Below are 16,944 nucleotides of genomic sequence, written 5' to 3' on the forward strand. Positions count from 1 at the left end.
CTCAGCTCCCCTGTCTACGGAATAGGCATGAGGACAGCCCCACATGAGCGGGATGAAGGTGCACGCAGCTGTCCCTCAGCGCTTGCACGCTCTCCACCGGCAGGACGACCCCCGGCACTCCTCAGGCTCCCTAGATGACACCCCACGGAGCAGTGGTGCCTCTGGCATCTTCGACCTGAGGAACTTGGCAGCTGACTCACTGCTGCCCTCGCTGCTGGAGCGCGCGGCCCCCGAGGATGTGGACCGGCGCAATGAGGCCCTGCGGCGGCAGCACCGGGCCCGCGCCCTGCTCACCCTCTACCCGGCGCCCGATGAGGTGGGTGCCAGCAGTCCTGCACGGGCCCTGAGGCCAATACCCACCCAGCTGACATGTATCTTTATATTTTATCCCATAAACACTTACTTGTGCCTACTATATACCCTGCTTTTTATTCAGTGACTTTTATTGGATGCCTACCATATGCCTCTATATTTATTCAACCAACACTTAATGTATGCCTACTCGGTAGTCCTCTCTTTATATTATCCAACCAACATTTATTGGGCACCTAGTATATACCCTACATATTTTAATTCAATGGCTCTTATTGGACACCTTATATACCCCTATATAGATCCAACCAGCAATTACTGGGCAACTACTGTATATATTTACGTATTCAGTGGCTTTTATTTATTTTATGTATACTGCTATATTTATCCATCCAGCATTTATTGGGTACCTACTATATGCTCATATTTTTTCAACTGGTATTGTATATCCACAGCATTCAAGCAACTAATAGTTATTGAGTACCTACTATATATGCCTAAATTTATCCAACCAAACTTTATTGGGTACCAAGTGTATACGTTTTTGTTTCCCTCAAGCTATTTATAGAGTGTGTACTGTACACACTTCTATTTATTCGATCAGTTATGCCTAGGATATGTCCAGCTGGCATTAATTGAATGCTCTCCATATACACCTATGCTCATCCAACCAACTTTTAGTAGGTACCTTCTGTATATCTCTGTATTTGTTCAACTAACATGTTTGAGTACCTGCTGTGTGGCAAGGTAGACCCAGTCCCTGCCCTCAGAGTTCACAGTCTAGTCTAGTATAGACCCTCCTGCCAAGAAATTACAGACAGAGTAGTGCCTTGATAAGGTGCCAGAAACTGTCCCTCATGCAGCCCTTAATGTCTAAGCCGTGTGGTCCATTGCAGGGCATTGTGAGCACCGGAGACTGTGCCTGCCAGGACGTGCTGGCTAAGCTGCGACTGAACTAGGAGCAGACATTGGGCAGAGGAGGGGAGAAGGGCATTCCAGGCAGGAGGAAAAGCACGTGTAAAGGCTCAGATGCAAGGGGCTGGAAGAAGTTTCTAGTTAGGTTGGGGACAGAGCTGGCCTTAGGCTACATGTTCCAAGCCCTTCTTGGAGCACGGGTCCCAGCTGTCCCCTCTGGCTTTGGCAGGATGAGGCTGTGGAACGCTGCAGCCGCCCGGAGCCACCCCGTGAGCACTTTGGACGGAGAATCCTGGTCAAGTGTCTGTCACTGAAGTGAGTGTGTTAGCCCACCCCTCCCTTTAGGCACACTCAGTCCTGTGTGGCCTGTGGTTCAGGCATATGGTTGGTGCTCATTCACAAGCTATGCCATTACCTGTGTCCTCCTGAGACCCGTGAGGATGCTCATAGACTTTTAGATGGGAAATAAGACATTTTTTTTCATTACGCAAAGCTGCCGATTCTTAAGCACCAAATGTGTGCCAGGCCGTGTTCTCAGCCCATCACATATATAAACTCAGATCTTCACCACAACATTGTGAAGTGGACAGAGGGGAAACTGAGGCACAGAGTGGCGAGGTCATTTTACCCAAGATCACATGACTTGTGAGGCCCGAGTCTTGACAACTGCTTCGCTGCTGGGACCCAGGCTGGAGGGGACACTGGTGACCCTGGGCCTGGCATCCAGCGACCGAGGCCCCCTCCACGTGGGCCCCCTGGGAGCAGCCAGAAGTGCGTGGGAATGGAACTGAACCGGATGTGGGCTTGGACCCAAGCCTGGCCGGCCCCTCCCCACCCTGAGTTCCTGCCTGGATGGCGGCAGGAAAAGGAGGCCCCGGTCTGGCCAGGGGCCCGGGTGGGCCGCCTGGCCCAAGCACAGGGGTTGGGTACCAGCTCTGTAGGTTCCTCCAGTCACTCAAACACTCCCTGAGTGCCTGCTGTTTATAAAACACGCAACTGTGGGGTGCCCACACAGGGCTGTACAGGTGGCGGATGCCATAAGACATCTGGAGAGGGGAAAAATAAGGCCAAGAGGTGGGCAGGGCTGGGCCATGCTGGGTTTTATTCTCAGGACAGTGGGGATGCTTGAAACTTTAAGTTGTAAGTTGCTTCCTTAGAAGGCACATGGTTAGTAGGGGCCAGTAGGGTGGAGTAAGACAGAGGCAGTTCCAGGGGCCGTCCTGGCGAGTGCAGACAGGACTTAGAGATGGCAGAGAACACCCCAGAGAGGAGAGACAGGGAGGCCCAGGAGTCGAGAATTTCAAGGAGTGTTGTGCCAGAAAGTGCCAACATGCCAACTGAACAAGAGCCACGGTTGTGAGGGAGGGGCTCTGTGTGACTTACTGAGAGAGGATGAGAAAAAAAAAAACAACCCAAACCTTGGTGCCTCAGTTTCCCCTTTTGCAAAACGGGACGGGTCTTTCCTGCAAGTCCTTAAATAATGGTTCCAGGTGGCCCCATGGGAGTCAGACGCCCACCCCCCATACACACACAGACACAGTGCACCCAGGTGGGCTGGGCTTCACGAGGGAGTGGGGAGTGTGGGCAGTGGGAGCATCAGGGACTGCCTTGGCCAGAGCCCCCATTCACTGCAGGTTTGAGATCGAAATTGAACCCATCTTTGGCATCTTGGCTCTGTACGATGTGCGGGAGAAGAAGAAGGTAAGACCCCCTTTCTCCTCCTCTTCCCCATCTTCCTCCTCGTTGCAGAGAGGTGGGCTTCCTGGAGGTGGTGGCCCAGCTACCTCTTGTGCCCCCAGATCTCAGAGAACTTCTACTTCGACCTGAACTCAGATTCCATGAAGGGGTTACTGCGGGCCCACAGCACCCACCCCGCCATCTCCACCCTGGCCCGCTCTGCCATCTTCTCTGTGACCTACCCCTCGCCTGACATCTTCCTGGTCATCAAGGTGCCCACTGGGGCTCAGCAAGGGGGTGGGAATGGTGAATGCCCCCAGTGTGGTCCCTGCTCTCATGGAAGAAGACAGATGTCACCAAGAGGGATGCGTGAAGGGCGCTATTGGGGAAACGGGCAGCTTGGCAAGCCTGGAGGAGGCTCTTGACCCAGCCCAGGTGGGGAGAAATCACGGAGGCCTTCCTTGAGGAGGTGACAGTCAAGCTGAGACCCTAGCATATGCAGACAGACATTTAAGATGTTTTTTAAGTTGAGAATTTTTCGGTTTAGTAGGGGAGGAAAGACCTGCTTGGCACATTGGTTTGGGTTTTTCTATTTCCAGGAGGGACCTCAAATCTCTTTCTCAGATGTTCAGTTAGGTGCTAATGAGCACTAATCGAGCACCTACAGGCAGGCACTGCTCAGTCATGCAAGCTTTCCAGGATTCCCACCTTTAGTCCCCACAGCAGCCCCAGGAGATGGTTGCCATGCCCCCCATTTTACAGAAGGGGAAACAAGCACAGAATGGGTAAGGGACCTGCTCAGGGTCCCACAGCCCCCACATGGTCAGGATTGGGGTCCAGGCCTTGTGGCCCAGAGCCATGCTCTGAGTAGCCTCTGTTCATACTGACAAAGAAAAATGTAAATGTATGGAAAAAGCGGAGTCTTGGTTGGGTTCAAAGGGCAGGGAGGGGGCAGCTGGCCAGGCAAGCTGACTGTTAGCACTCAATTTTGAAGACAGTGGGAGCCACAGGAGGTGTTGGAGTGAGAGCCCTAGCTGGATACGGTGTCTGGGGGCTCATGAGGGGTCCAGGAGGTTGGGGGTGGGATGGGAAGTTTGGGGTCCAGGCAGCACCTCACTGGGCCTGCCTGCCCCCCAGCTGGAAAAGGTGCTGCAGCAGGGGGACATCAGTGAGTGCTGTGAGCCCTACATGGTGATGAAGGAGGTGGACACAGCCAAGGTAAACGCGCGCAGGCTGGATTAGGGGGTGAAGGGTTGGATCGCCAGGTCAGCAGGCCTGCGGCCCTGAGCTCATGGGGTGTGTGTGGGGATCTCCCCGCAGAACAAAGAGAAGCTGGAGAAGCTGCGCCTGGCGGCCGAGCAGTTCTGCACCCGCCTGGGCCGCTACCGCATGCCCTTCGCCTGGACGGCGGTGCACTTGGCCAACATCGTGAGCAGCGCGGGGCAGCCCGACCGCGACTCGGACTCGGAGGGCGGTGAGGAGGCGGGGCTGAGACGCTGGGGCGGAGCTACTGGTGAGGGGAAAGCACGCCCTCTGCTGGCCAAACTCGGCACCACGCTGAATTACCATTTTTTCCTACCCCTGCGTTCCCGTCCTCTCCCGCTCCATCGATGCCTCCGCTAGAGCGTCGACCTGCCTGGACTGAGCGCCGCCGTCGGGGGCCCCAGGATAGGATGAGTTGTGGGGACGACGCTTGCAGCTTCTCTGGCTTCCGCCCAGCCACCCTAACTGTCACCAACTTCTTTAAGCAGGTGTCCTGGCAGTGGGGCAGGGGGCTAGAGATAAGGGGTGACCAGGGACAACCCCCTTTCCAACCCTGTGGCCACCCAGGCCCCAGGGACCCAGCTTACAGGGGGCCGGTCCCATGCAGGAGGCCGAGAGGCTCAGTGACGAGGACCTCTTCAAGTTCCTGGCTGACATGCGACGCCCGTCATCTTTACTGCGGCGCCTACGACCTGTCACCGGTGTGTGCACACCCCATAAACAAGGGTTGTCGCTCTCATACAGTCACTCAACAAACCCACACTGAACACCTGCTGTGCCAGGTCAAGATGGTGACTGTGATAGACAAATCCCTGGCTGCCAAGCCTGGATCTCTAATGGGGACCACAGATGGGAAACAAATAAATAAGACAGTGGGTCACACGGGGGTTGTGGTAATGGAGACGTGGGTCTTGCAGACAGAGCTGGTCAAATATAGGGTAAGATATAGGAGTTGAGGACAACTTCTGGCCTTAGCACGTGAGGGACAGAGCCACCAGAGGGCATCATGGGAGAGTCAGAGACCTGACTCTGAAGCCCAGAGAGGGTGGGGCCTGGCCCGGAGGCTCCTGAGCAGGTGCAGACCTTCCCTTCCCCAGCCCAGCTCAAGATCGACATCTCCCCGGCCCCCGAGAATCCCCACTTCTGCCTCTCTCCGGAGTTGCTTCATGTCAAGCCCTACCCAGACCCCAGAGGCCGTCCCACCAAGGAGATCCTGGAGTTCCCAGCCCGGGAGGTGTACACCCCACACACCAGCTACAGGTACACCTCGGGGGCCCAGCTCGGCATTGGAGGGGGGCCACTCAGCCATCATGCAAAGCGAGGTCCCCATTTTCCCAGACACACGGTGAGATGCTGTTGCTCTGCTTTAATGAGGGGCGGGTGGCAGTAAAAGGGCACATGCCCTTCCTGCACTCCTCGACGGGGCCCTGTTCTCTGTCTGCATCCCGCCTACTTCTGTCTCTGTTCTGCTGCTGGAAATGGGGCCCAGCACCCTGGTGGATTCCAGCAGACCAGCTGCTCCTCCCTGGGCAGGGGCCACGTGGGGCGTGACAGTGTCCCTCGGTGTGTGACTGGTTGGTCCTCAGTTCTGCCCAGGCAGGCTCAGGCTGGGAGTGCCGCTGTGTGGAGTCTGGGAGACAGCTGAGTCTCAGCCAACGCGAAGGGGCCCCCATCCCAATGCCCTGTGCACCCCTCTACCCAGCAGCCCTGCCTACCCAACCCCCCACCAGGCTCACCTCTCCTGGATCTGTCGTAGCCGCTCTTGCTGCTCTGCCATCTCCTGCCTCTGTCGCTGCACGTGGCCCATGAGGGCCCACATGGTGTGGCTCTGCTTGTCAGCGTGGGCCTGTAGGGTCAGGACAGAAACCTCAGCTGGGGGTTGCCTCAACTCCCATCCTCCAACCTTGCCCTGTGGCACAGCCCCCATTGCGTCTCAGTTGCCTGGCATTTCATTGCCTCTCTCTGGCTTCAACTCCCCCAACTGTAAAATGGAGTAAAATAAGACTCACTTCATGCACTTATTAATGAGCATGATATAGGTTATTAAACAACATAAAACAGTGCTGGGTACTTATTGGACTCCAGAACTGTTACTCTAGTGGTATACATTAATTGAGTAACTACCATGTGCCTTGCCCCACGCTAAATATTTTATCTGCGTCGAGCCCCTGATTTGGCATTGAGACATCAGTTGTTGCCTCTCTTTGCAAATGGGGAAACTGAGGCATGAGACATGGTTTTTTGCCCATGGTCACACAGGGTAGAGGCCAGAGCTCTGGGAAGTTAACCAGGGAATGTCTCTAGGATTCAAGGTTCAGAAGAAAGTTCTGTCTGGGAATCTGGGTCTCAATTCCCCCAGGACTGGGAGCATCTTACCTTTAAGGCCTCAAATTCCTGGCGGGCATGGTCCAGCCAAACATCCCTCAGTTGGACTTCCAGCTGCTGCATGCTTTCATGTAACACCTGCTGCCCCTGGGCCACCTCTCCCAGAGCCTGGGCTATAGCTTCTGCTTGCAGCTTTAGAGCATTCTCCTCCATCTGATCAATAGATAATGGGCGTTAGTTAATAAGATGCTCAGCTCATCTTTGTTTGCCTGGACTTGCCTGATTTTAACACTGAAAGTCCTATATTCCAGGAATCCCCTCAGTCCTGGGCCAACCCAGTCGGTCACCCTAGACCTAACTCCACTGCAGACTCCTACCCAGCCCACAACACCCCAACTGCAATGCCTACCTGCATCTCCAATAGGCTTGTGTGTAGCTCCTGGGCTGCATCCCGGCCCTGGCTGACTTCCTGCCCCAGGAGCCCCAGTGTATGGCCATAGAGGTCCAGGTTGTGCCTGGCCTCTGTCAGCTGTGCCTCCGTAGTCCTGTACACACCGTTGAGGGCTTGGCCCAGCTGCAGGGCCCCATGGAAGAGCAGGGTCAGCTCCTCATGTTGCGCTGGCTCCAGTCTGCCCACGGGAGCCGCCGAAGCAGGCCGGGCCACTGCTGCCAGGGCGCACAGAAGGCACAGTGTGAGCATGGGCATGGCTGAGGAGGGTCTGAGGGTGCGGCCACAGTGTCACTGCTGCTGCCTTTTATGTCCCGGCCACCCCCCAACTCCCGGTCAATCGTTAACTGGCCAGCTGGGTGCCCCATGTTGTGCAAGGACCTGGCGGTGGCGCGACAATTGCATCAGGCAGATGTCCGTGGGCCATGCCAGGATCACGCTGGCTGGGGCTCAGCCAGATACGGGCTGGGGGCATTGGGAGAGGAGAGGCTAAGGCCCCACCGGAGGCCCTGAGCCTTGGTTTTCCCACTCGTGGGTAGGCTCGACAATAATAGGAATAACACTGAGGTTTTTATGAGCACTGCCCGTTTGCCCAGAGCTATTTCACTGCCATGACGGCAGCTGATCTGAAACCCTTCCCATAGGCCCGCCATGCCGGGATCTTCCTGGGCCTAGCTTGGAGCTTGGGGAATGGGCGCAGGTGGCAGAGACCCTTCCAAGGCCACCCAGCCCAACTCCAAGGTCCCACACATGGCCTGGATCTGTGCCAACTCGTTTTTCTCCCTGGACGACTGTGGACAAGTATCTCTGTTTCTCTGCCTGTAAAATGGGGGTGACATTAGTCCCCCTTCACAGGCTGCTTGTGAGATGTGAGTTGTTACTCGTTGAGTGCTTAGATCGGGACCTGGCACACAGTAGGTGTTAGTGTTTGGTGCAATGATTGTCATTGTTTATCATCACTGGTGGTGTGACAAAGGCTTAGCTGGGCCATGCTCCCGTTATACGGATAGGGAAACTGAGGCTAAGAGGGAGGGCAGAGCTTGCATCATTGCCCCTGGGGGTGGGAAGCAGAACCCTGACTCTAGCCCAGCCTCTACTTTTGATTCTGGTCTCCCTTCACGTACCCGAGAGACCGGCCACACAGCTCTAGTGGCCTCTGCTGGGGGGAGTCCAGGCCCTGGAGCTGGGTGAGGGGCAGCTCAGCCCAGGCGGGGCTCAGTCCTGCCCACTGGTCGGCTCTCAGACCGCGGCCCTGGGCACCCCCTTGTCCCCTGCCCTCCGTCTCACTGTGCTTCGTTTGTGTCCCCCCAAGTTCCTCTGTGTTCCCACCTTTTGACCTGCTCTACCCCCGTCTGTACTCTGAGGGTGTCTGACTGTCCTCCGCTCTCTGCCAGTCATGTCTCATGCCCCTCACCCGGCCCTCAGTGCCCCAGCCACATGGCCACCATCCCGCCATTCCAGCAGCCCAGTCCCTCTGTCCCTGTGACGCTCCCCTGCACCCGCAGGAACCTGCTGTACGTGTACCCACACTGCCTCAACTTCAGCAGCCGCCAGGGCTCCGTGCGCAACCTCGCCGTGCGAGTGCAGTATATGGCGGGCGAGGACCCTGGCCAGGCGCTGCCGGTCAGTGGCCGGGCCTGGGGGAGGCTGGGGGTGGCATGTCCCCAGCGGGCTGCTCACGTCCCCACTCCCCCAGGTCATCTTTGGAAAGTCTAGCTGCAGTGAATTCACCCGAGAGGCCTTCACCCCAGTGGTCTATCATAACAAGTATGTGGGGTTGGGGGGACGGGGCAGTAGTGGACAGCTAGGGCAAGAAGAGGGGAGGGAGGGGTCGGTGCTGGGATGCTATGGGAAATGCGTGGCAGGGGCATGGGGTGGGCCGGAGGTAACGCAGCCCCCAGAAGAGCCCCCCGCCCGGCCCTGGCAGGTCGCCCGAGTTCTACGAGGAGTTCAAACTGCGTCTTCCCGCCTGCGTGACCGAGAACCACCACCTGCTGTTCACCTTCTACCACGTCAGCTGCCAGCCCCGGCCAGGCGCAGCCCTGGAGACTCCTGTGGGCTTTACTGTGAGCCACCCCCTGCCAGCCTGCGCCCACCCCTCCCTCCTGGCCCCTGCCCGGCCCGCGCCTGATGCCCAGCCTCTCCCCAGTGGATCCCCCTGCTGCAGCACGGCCGCCTGAGGACAGGCCCCTTGTGCCTCCCGGTGTCCGTGGACCAGCCCCCGCCCAGCTACTCCGTGCTCACACCTGACGTATGTGTCCTGGACCCCCTCCCTCCCAGTGCGCGACGGTTCTCCCCAGGCTCCTGCCCATGGGGGCCCACTGATGCATCACCCGCCCTCCCACCACCACCGACCCCTGTCAACGTCCCCGACTCTCCTACCTCCTGGTCCCTGATACGTGCCCTGCCGTCCTCCCATTAGCACCCCTGGGAACCTTGTCCTCTGCTCGGACCTCCAGGGCCGCTGGCTGCCTCATCACCCCTGTTATTGCCTCTGTGGGTCTACTGCCCCCATGCGTCCTTCCCTGTCCCCCATTAACCCCACCTCTGCATTCAGTGTCCCCCATTCCTCTCTGTTCCAGCCCTGCCTGCTGCCCTGACCACCATCCCCCTCCAGTAGAACTTCCAGGGTCCTGTTAGTGCTGTCACCCCCCCCAATTACCCTTGAGCTGTCAGTCACGCCCTGGGGACCCCCAGACCTCCCATTGTGCTATTTCCTTATTCACTCCCTCCAGTAACAGTCCTCTGGGTGTCCACTTTCTGTCCTTGTGTCTTGGGCTTCCAGCCTGCCCAGTGGACCCCATGGTGCTCCCTTCCATCTGCCCCACACTCTGGGCTGGGCCGGGGACAGGGTGCCTGGCTGCTCCCCAAGGTGGGGCCGTGTTCAGGTCAGAGTGTCGCAAGGGCTGCAGCTGGCAGCCTGACCGGTGGGGGTTGGGGGGGCTGGCCAGTGCCCACCCTGTGCGTCCCTCCCACAGGTGGCGCTGCCGGGCATGCGCTGGGTGGACGGCCACAAGGGCGTGTTCAGTGTGGAGCTCACGGCTGTGTCCTCTGTGCACCCCCAGGTAGGGGGTGGGGCGGGATCCCAGGAGTTGGGCAAGGGTTGCTGTTGACTCAGGCGGGGGCGGACGTGCCAGTGGCCGTTGGAGCTGGGGCTTTGGCCCTGTGCACGGCCTGTCGTCCCCCTGCTCCTCTGTTGTCCCTTGCTATTTCTGTGATCACTACCCTCTCCGCTCCCTTCAAACATAATTGAAACATATTCAAACATTCCTTTCCTCATTTATTATCAGTTCATTGGTCCCCGGCCTCGGTGTCTCTGCCAGGTCAGTCCCTCACTCGATCCCCAGGGGACCTCCCGGCCCCGCCTGATCGCCCCTGGTCCTCCCCCAGGACCCCCACTTGGACAAGTTCTTCACTCTGGTGCATGTCCTGGAGGAGGGGGCCTTCCCGCTCCGGCTCAAGGACACCGTGCTGAGCGAGGGTGCCGTGGAGCAGGAGTTGCGGGCCAGCCTGGCGGCACTGCGCCTTGCCAGCCCCGAGCCCCTGGTTGCCTTCTCGCACCACGTGCTGGACAAGCTTGCACGCCTGGTCACACGGCCCCCGGTCATCGGTGGCCAGATTGGTGAGCGGGCATGCCCCAGACCTCAATTTCCCCATCTGGACAGGGGTCCCCCCATCCCCTGCTCCTGGGTGACCTTCTACAGCCTATTTATCTCTCCGCCCTCAGCTTTCCCATCTGAAAAATGGCCCCCAGCGCCCTGGGCCTTGAGCAGGTCCCTGTGACCCTCTGATAGCCTTGGCTCCTAGAGGCTCTTCCTTGGGGTGGCAGGGGGTCCTTGACCTCTGCTCTGCCCGGCAGTGAACCTAGGTCGTGGGGCCTTTGAAGCAATGGCCCATGTAGTCAGCCTCGTCCACCGAAGCCTGGAAGCTGCCCAGGACACCCGTGGTCACTGCCCGCTGCTGGCTGCCTATGTCTACTACGCCTTCCGACTGCCCGGCACTGAGCCCAGCTTCCCAGGCAGTGAGTGTGGTTGGGAGACCCTGGAGGGAAGGAAACATCTGGGGGGAGAACATACTAGTCAGAGGGAACAGTAGGTGTAAAGGCCCTGAGGCTGCATGGGCCATGGCTGGTTTGGGAGAGAGACATAACTTTTTGCCCACTTTTACCCCACCCCCCAGGGGTGTGGTCTTTGGATGCTGGACTGGCAGGTGATTCAGCTAGTCCGCAAGAATCTGCAGTAGCTCAAGCGGGGACTAAAGCTGGGCTGCCTGAGTTTGAACCCCAGCTTGGCCTCCTACAAGCTCTGTGACCCTGGGCAAGTGCCTTCACCTCTCTGGGCCTGTTTTCCATTTGTAAAACGAGGATAGCAACGATACCTTCCTCATGGGTGGGCTGGTAATAGAAATGATGCAGTAATCCATGCAAAATGCTTGGCACAGTGAGCACTAAACAAAGGTGGATTTTTTTGCATTTGCTAAATAATGAATGATAACCACTAACCCCTCCAGGCACTTACTGTATGCCTGGCAGTGCTGAATTTTTCCTGCCTCCCCCAAGTCACTTTGAGGCAGCAGCCATGACCACACCCATTTTACAGGTGAGGAACCTGGAGACGGGACTTCACCAAGGACAGCTGACTAGGAAGGGGCACCGGGTCATTGGGGCAAGTGGGCAGGTGGCTGACTAGATCCCCTCCATCCTCAGGGGCCCCTCCAGTGACGGTGCAGCCTGCCACGCTGGCCCGTGGCCCTGGCCGCCCCGCAAGCCTCTACCTGGCCCGTTCTAAGAGCATCAGCAGCAGTAACCCTGACCTGGCGGTGGCCCCTGGCTCTGTGGACGACGAGGTCTCCCGCATCCTGGCCAGCAAGGTAGGATGGGGGGCCCTGGCTGCCAGGTGGTGGGCACAGGATCTCAGTGTTGATGGAGGACATAGAGCTGACCGCACAGATGAAGGCCTGACTCCAGGCAGCAGGGCCGGGCCGCGAGGCTGTCACAGTTTGGGGACTGACTCAGGCCTCGCACTGGGCTGACCCGAGGATGTGGCTGGAACTTGGCGCTGCTGAAAAGAGCAGCATGTGCATAGTGGAGCAGGCGCATACGTGTCTGTACCCTGGGCGTGTGCGCACATGGGTGCATATATTTCATGTTCTCCATACACATATGTGCACACACATTTTCCAGGATTGCGTGTAGGTGCCCATGGGAGTGCAGATGTGGTGCAGGGCCGTGTTCCTCACTTGGTGTTTCGTGCTGTTCTCCCCGCCTTCTGCCCATGGATTCTACTACCACTTACCCATGTATCTCCAGGGCATCGACCGCTCACACTCCTGGGTGAATTCTGCTTATGCTCCAGGAGGCAGCAAGGCTGTGCTGCGACGGGCACCCCCTTATTGTGGGGCTGACCCCAGACAGGTGCCCTTCCTACCCACCCCTGCACGCATGTGACCCCCACCTTCCTGGTGCAGCCGACTAACCTAGGGGTGTGCTGCCTAAAGGAGGCGGCAGACCCCTCCTGCCTTTGTTTGGGGCAGTGGAGTCAGTGTTGTAGGCATCACAGGGTCCTCTTAACCACCCTTTTGCTGCCACACAGACCACAGCCTCTGGCAGAGACAGAATGGGTGGGGTGGTATGCAAATAGCATGCAAAGGACATGCAACTCCAGCCACTATAACCACACATCCCTGCATGGCTCTATCTCTGCTTTAACCCACGCTGTTCAGCAACTGTCAACTGTCCTCTTGACACAGCAACCTGAATGATGCCACGGGGACAGAACAGAACCTCTGGGCTGCTCCGTCCTGTTTCAGGCAGAGGGACAGCTGCGGGCAGCTCCCTTTATGCTGCCCCTTCTAGGGGCTTTGCCTTTAGTCAGACCTGGCTCTGAGTCCTAGCCCTGTGCCCCAGGCTCTGAATTTTCAGATGTGGGAAACCTTGAAGGGAAGTGTTCAGCACAGCGGCCGCTGGGAGTTAGAGCATTGCAGGTGGGCTGTTCCTGGGGGTGCAGGTCCTCGGTCTGGCCTTGCTCCTGAGCTGCCAGCTAGCGGGGGAAATAGACACCCATCAAACAGACGCACCTCCCAGGAGGTTACATTTTTTTTCTGGAACCTGAAGGGTGAGACAGAGCCAGCCAAGAAAGGGTGGGTGTTCCAGGTGAGAGAAAAGCTTACGTGTAAAACCTGGCACTACGCTCAGAGACCGCCAGGCACTGGGAGGAGGCCTGCAGGCTTGGGCTCCCTGCACACTTGGCTCACATCTTGTCCTAGCTTCGTGCACCTTCACCCTGCAACCTGTAGCGCCTGGGGACTGTTAGCCTGGTCAGGGGGCGTCTCGGACTGCGGGACCTCTGGGTTCTTGGGCCTTGAAGAGCACCTAGAGAGTGAAGAGGTTGTGGGAGGGTGGGTGCTGCAGGCAGGAGGCGGCACTGACGCCGGCCCCTGGCACTGGGTGAACTGGCTGGGACTGTGAGGTCTGGGGGGCCCTTGGGTGCCGAGGCAGGGGCCAGGGCAGGTCCCGGGGCTGGGCTGGCTCCGTCGCTGGCCCTCTTGTCCTTGCCAGTGGTCTCACCTCCTCACCCGCAAAGGACAGGGAAGAATGGAGCTTGGGTGCCCATCCTTGTTTTGCAGATGGGGCCCCAAGCAGGGCTGGAGCGGGCCCAGGCCGGGACCCCGGGCTCTCTCAGCTGCCTCCACTGCCTCTCATTGCCACCCCGTCTCTGTGCTTGTCTTTCTCCTCCTCCATCCTCGCTTGATCCCCCTGCCTGTACTGACCTGTCTACAGTCCACCTCAGAGCTCACCTTCTCCTCTGCCCACCCCTGACCTCACTGACTCGCTTACCTCCAGTGACCACGCTCTCTCTGTTCACTGTCTACATTGGTCCCTTGTGTCACCCTCGTCCATGCCAAGTCCTGCTCCACCCAGGCGGACCTCTGCGCTCCCATCCACGTTCTCCCCTGTGCTATTCACCCTGCTCATCACCTCCTCTCTGTGTCTTCGGGATTATTCTCATCTCCACCCCCACATCCTCCTCCACCCCCCCCACACACCTTTGTCTTCATTACCACCACCCTCTCCATCCGTCCATGCCGTCCCGCCAGCACTAACCCTCTCGCCATCCCATCCTCTTCACTCCATCCATCATAGGCCATCGACCGCAGCACTAGCCGAGCCTCCTCCTACCTCGAGGGTGCCTCCTCGGCCCCACCAACTACCCAGCCGAGACCCACTGTGCAGAAGGTAGTGGGAGGTGTGGGATGGTGGGGGACGCACTTTCGGCCCCAGCCCCCAGCAGAGGAGTCCTGGGCGCCTGGCCAGGAAAAAGGCACATTGATTCCTTGGCCTCCTGCATGGCCTCCTGCTGCTCTAACCCTCCAGCTGCACCCTGCACCCACCCCCAGAGTGGGATACGGGGGGGCTGCCTGCTCTCTGTGACCCCTCCCCCTGCCCCCAGCTGCTTCACGAGGAGCTGGCTCTGCAGTGGGTGGTCAGCGGCAGCGCCGTGCGCGAGGCCGTCCTGCAGCACGCCTGGTTCTTCTTCCAGCTCATGGTAAGTCACCCATTAGGGGAGACCCTCTCTTCTGGGGGAGAAGCCCCCTGAGTTTGCACGTCAGGCCCCTGTGAAATGGCCCCAAGGGATCCCCACATACGGAGAAATTGATAAGAGATGCCTAATGGGAGAAAGGCCCCCTGAAACTTACCTGCAACCCCCTTCCACAGAAAGAACCCCCACTTCCCTGTGAGGCTGGAGAGAGATCATTTAAAGACCCCTAACCAGCAAAGAGACCCCTCCCTCCCAAGAGAGATCCCCAGACAGAGGGAATCACTTGTGATCACAATTGAGACCCCACCAGCCCAAACTCTTCAAGAACTGCCTTAAACAACCACTCTGGCTACAGTCCCCCCAGCCCTGAATCTGGTGGGCCCTACAGGCCCATATGGGCCTCCCTCAACCCCCACCCTCTGTCCACAGACCTCCCCGGAAGTCCTGCTCCAGCCCCTCCCACATACCCTCAGCCTCCCCACCCCTGATGCTCTGGCCCCTCACACTCCGCTCACGGCCTCCTCAAGCCCCGCCCCCAGTTTGCACGTACCACCCACAACCCTCCGCTACAGGGCTCACCCACCCGGGACTCCTTACATGCACCTTTAGCCCACCTCCCTTGCTGCTCAGGCTCCACTGACCGCCCCTCAAGCCCTACCCCCAGAAGGCAAGCCCGCCCACCATCCCTCAAGCACCCCCCCCCACCTGCTCAGGCTCTCGCCCCGCCCCCAGGTGAAGAGCATGGCCCTGCACCTGCTCCTGGGCCAGCGGCTGGACACGCCCCGCAAGCTCCGCTTCCCCGGACGCTTCCTGGACGACATCACGGCCCTGGTGGGCTCTGTGGGCCTGGAAGTCATCACCCGGGTCCACAAGGTGAGGGCAAAGGCCTCAGTGGGATAAGGCCGAGGGAGGGCATGGGCTAGCCAGGCAGGCTGGAGCGCCAGTCCTGCCCAGCACCTCCTGGCTGCAATACCTCAGATCCCCTTTGCTTGTTCAGTCTGTTGGTTCAGCAACTGTTTCTTGAGCATCTACTGTGTACACAGCCCTGTGAACAAAACAGACCCAAATCCTTACCCTCGTGGAGCTTTTTGGGGGAGACTTATAGGAGGTGGGGAGCAGTCTCTGCAATGTCTGGGGGAAGATGGTTTCAGGTGAGGGGGAACAGCATGTGCAAAGGCCCTGAGGCAGGACCAAGCCTGGGCTGTTAGAGGAGGTGTTAGGAAGTGACTGGCTGGAGGGGAGAGGGCAAAGTGGGGAATGGGAGTCGGTGAGGGCAGGGAGGTGACAGGGCAGCTGTGTCAGTCTCAGCACACTGCTGGAATACAGTAAGTGGGTGATAAATGGGTGTGTTGATATTCTGAGATCTTGACAATTGTCTGGTTCCTGGATCACTAATTCCAGTGCCCGGAGGAGCTGGGCAGCAATAATAATGATGGTAATAGTAATGCTATTGAGCACTTATTGAGTGCTTACTGTTTATCTCAACTCTTTAGATGGATCATATCATTAAATTCTCCCAATGTGAAGTATTACTGTTATCATCTCCATTTTACTGATGGAGAAACTAAGGCAGAGAATGACTGAGTGACCACCTGACACTGTACAACAGGGAAGGGGCAGAATGGGGATCTGAAGCCAAGCTGCCTGCTCCAGGGCTCATACCCTCACCACCAGCCCCAGCTGGAAGACCAGGGCTTATGTTATACCAGAGGGCATGTGCCCATTTCCTGGGGCCAGAATGTCTGCTTTTTAGAGAAATGGAACTTCAGGATCTGATGGGAACTTTCCAGCTTTTTAAAATGCTGGTCCAACAGTGCCTTTGTGCAATCCCCCATGACCTCTGGTCCGGTCTCAAAGTTCTCAACCTTTTTTCACTGGAACCTCCCCGAGGACTGATATTCCCAAAGGCTGAACATTTCCACCCAGATTATGAGGAAACCACCCTCAGAAAGGGCTGCAGAGAACAATGCCCCTGAGAAGCAGGATGGTGAGTGGGGCATTGGTGACAGGCCAGAGGTTTCCTTCTTCACTTGACATTTATCAAGCACCGACTCTATCAGGCTCTGTGCACAAGGAACACCCGGTCTCTGTCCCCCTGTGGACTCACTCAGAGCTCAGGCAGGTTTTGCATTTCATTTCCTTGGGTTGCAAGGAACTCTGGAGGCATGAGGCTAACAGTGGCCCACGAGGGCATGAGGACAGAACAAGCTCCCCTTGGGCTCGCAGCCATAGCAGCCTCCCTGCTATTCCTCATATTTGCTGGGCATGTCCTGCCCCAGGGTCTTTGCACTTAACGATTCCCTCTGCTCAGAATGTCTTTCTCCCCTTGGCTGTCTCTTATCCTTCAAGCTTTTCTTGAAACACCCCCTGTTCAGTTGTCTTTGAAACATGTAGAAGTGCCTGGATTCCCTTTGTTTTATTGTCTTTCTTCCCCCCCACGAGACTGTGAGCTGAACAGGCAGCAGG

General features: G+C 57.9%; 2 protein-coding genes across 11 annotated transcripts in view; one reads left to right on the plus strand and one right to left on the minus strand.

The window, feature by feature from the left end:
* Nucleotides 1-16,944, plus strand: part of DOCK6 (dedicator of cytokinesis 6) — a 37,463-nt gene that overhangs the window by 7,058 nt on the left and 13,461 nt on the right. For 6 of the 10 annotated variants that reach the window (XR_008993024.1, XM_057489899.1, XM_057489895.1 and 3 more), the window contains exons 6-26: nucleotides 104-316; nucleotides 1,457-1,542; nucleotides 2,862-2,928; nucleotides 3,027-3,176; nucleotides 4,042-4,122; nucleotides 4,225-4,378; nucleotides 4,528-4,655; nucleotides 4,775-4,868; nucleotides 5,265-5,427; nucleotides 8,446-8,563; nucleotides 8,637-8,707; nucleotides 8,868-9,006; nucleotides 9,090-9,191; nucleotides 9,919-10,005; nucleotides 10,331-10,562; nucleotides 10,800-10,961; nucleotides 11,646-11,809; nucleotides 12,249-12,353; nucleotides 14,082-14,174; nucleotides 14,389-14,484; nucleotides 15,211-15,351. Coding sequence is in view for 9 of the 10 variants with exons in the window: in XM_057489899.1 (XP_057345882.1) it covers nucleotides 104-316; nucleotides 1,457-1,542; nucleotides 2,862-2,928; nucleotides 3,027-3,176; nucleotides 4,042-4,122; nucleotides 4,225-4,378; nucleotides 4,528-4,655; nucleotides 4,775-4,868; nucleotides 5,265-5,427; nucleotides 8,446-8,563; nucleotides 8,637-8,707; nucleotides 8,868-9,006; nucleotides 9,090-9,191; nucleotides 9,919-10,005; nucleotides 10,331-10,562; nucleotides 10,800-10,961; nucleotides 11,646-11,809; nucleotides 12,249-12,353; nucleotides 14,082-14,174; nucleotides 14,389-14,484; nucleotides 15,211-15,351 (2,646 nt within the window). In the remaining variant the exon portion in view is untranslated. The remainder of the gene's footprint in view (nucleotides 1-103; nucleotides 317-1,456; nucleotides 1,543-2,861; nucleotides 2,929-3,026; nucleotides 3,177-4,041; nucleotides 4,123-4,224; nucleotides 4,379-4,527; nucleotides 4,656-4,774; nucleotides 4,869-5,264; nucleotides 5,428-8,445; nucleotides 8,564-8,636; nucleotides 8,708-8,867; nucleotides 9,007-9,089; nucleotides 9,192-9,918; nucleotides 10,006-10,330; nucleotides 10,563-10,799; nucleotides 10,962-11,645; nucleotides 11,810-12,248; nucleotides 12,354-14,081; nucleotides 14,175-14,388; nucleotides 14,485-15,210; nucleotides 15,352-16,944) is intronic. The other 4 variants (XM_057489896.1, XM_036883629.2, XM_057489897.1 and 1 more) reach the window with 3 other exon arrangements.
* On the minus strand, nucleotides 5,514-7,526 carry ANGPTL8 (angiopoietin like 8). The gene is made up of 4 exons (XM_036883652.2): nucleotides 6,902-7,526; nucleotides 6,544-6,705; nucleotides 5,904-6,013; nucleotides 5,514-5,797 (listed from the first exon to the last, which is right to left on the minus strand). Exons 1-4 carry the CDS (start codon nucleotides 7,196-7,198, stop codon nucleotides 5,770-5,772), a joined length of 597 nt encoding a protein of 198 aa, XP_036739547.1. The 5' UTR covers nucleotides 7,199-7,526; the 3' UTR covers nucleotides 5,514-5,769.

Source organism: Manis pentadactyla, chromosome 12 (assembly GCF_030020395.1).
Source record: "Manis pentadactyla isolate mManPen7 chromosome 12, mManPen7.hap1, whole genome shotgun sequence".
Classification (NCBI taxonomy): Eukaryota; Metazoa; Chordata; class Mammalia; order Pholidota; family Manidae; genus Manis; species Manis pentadactyla.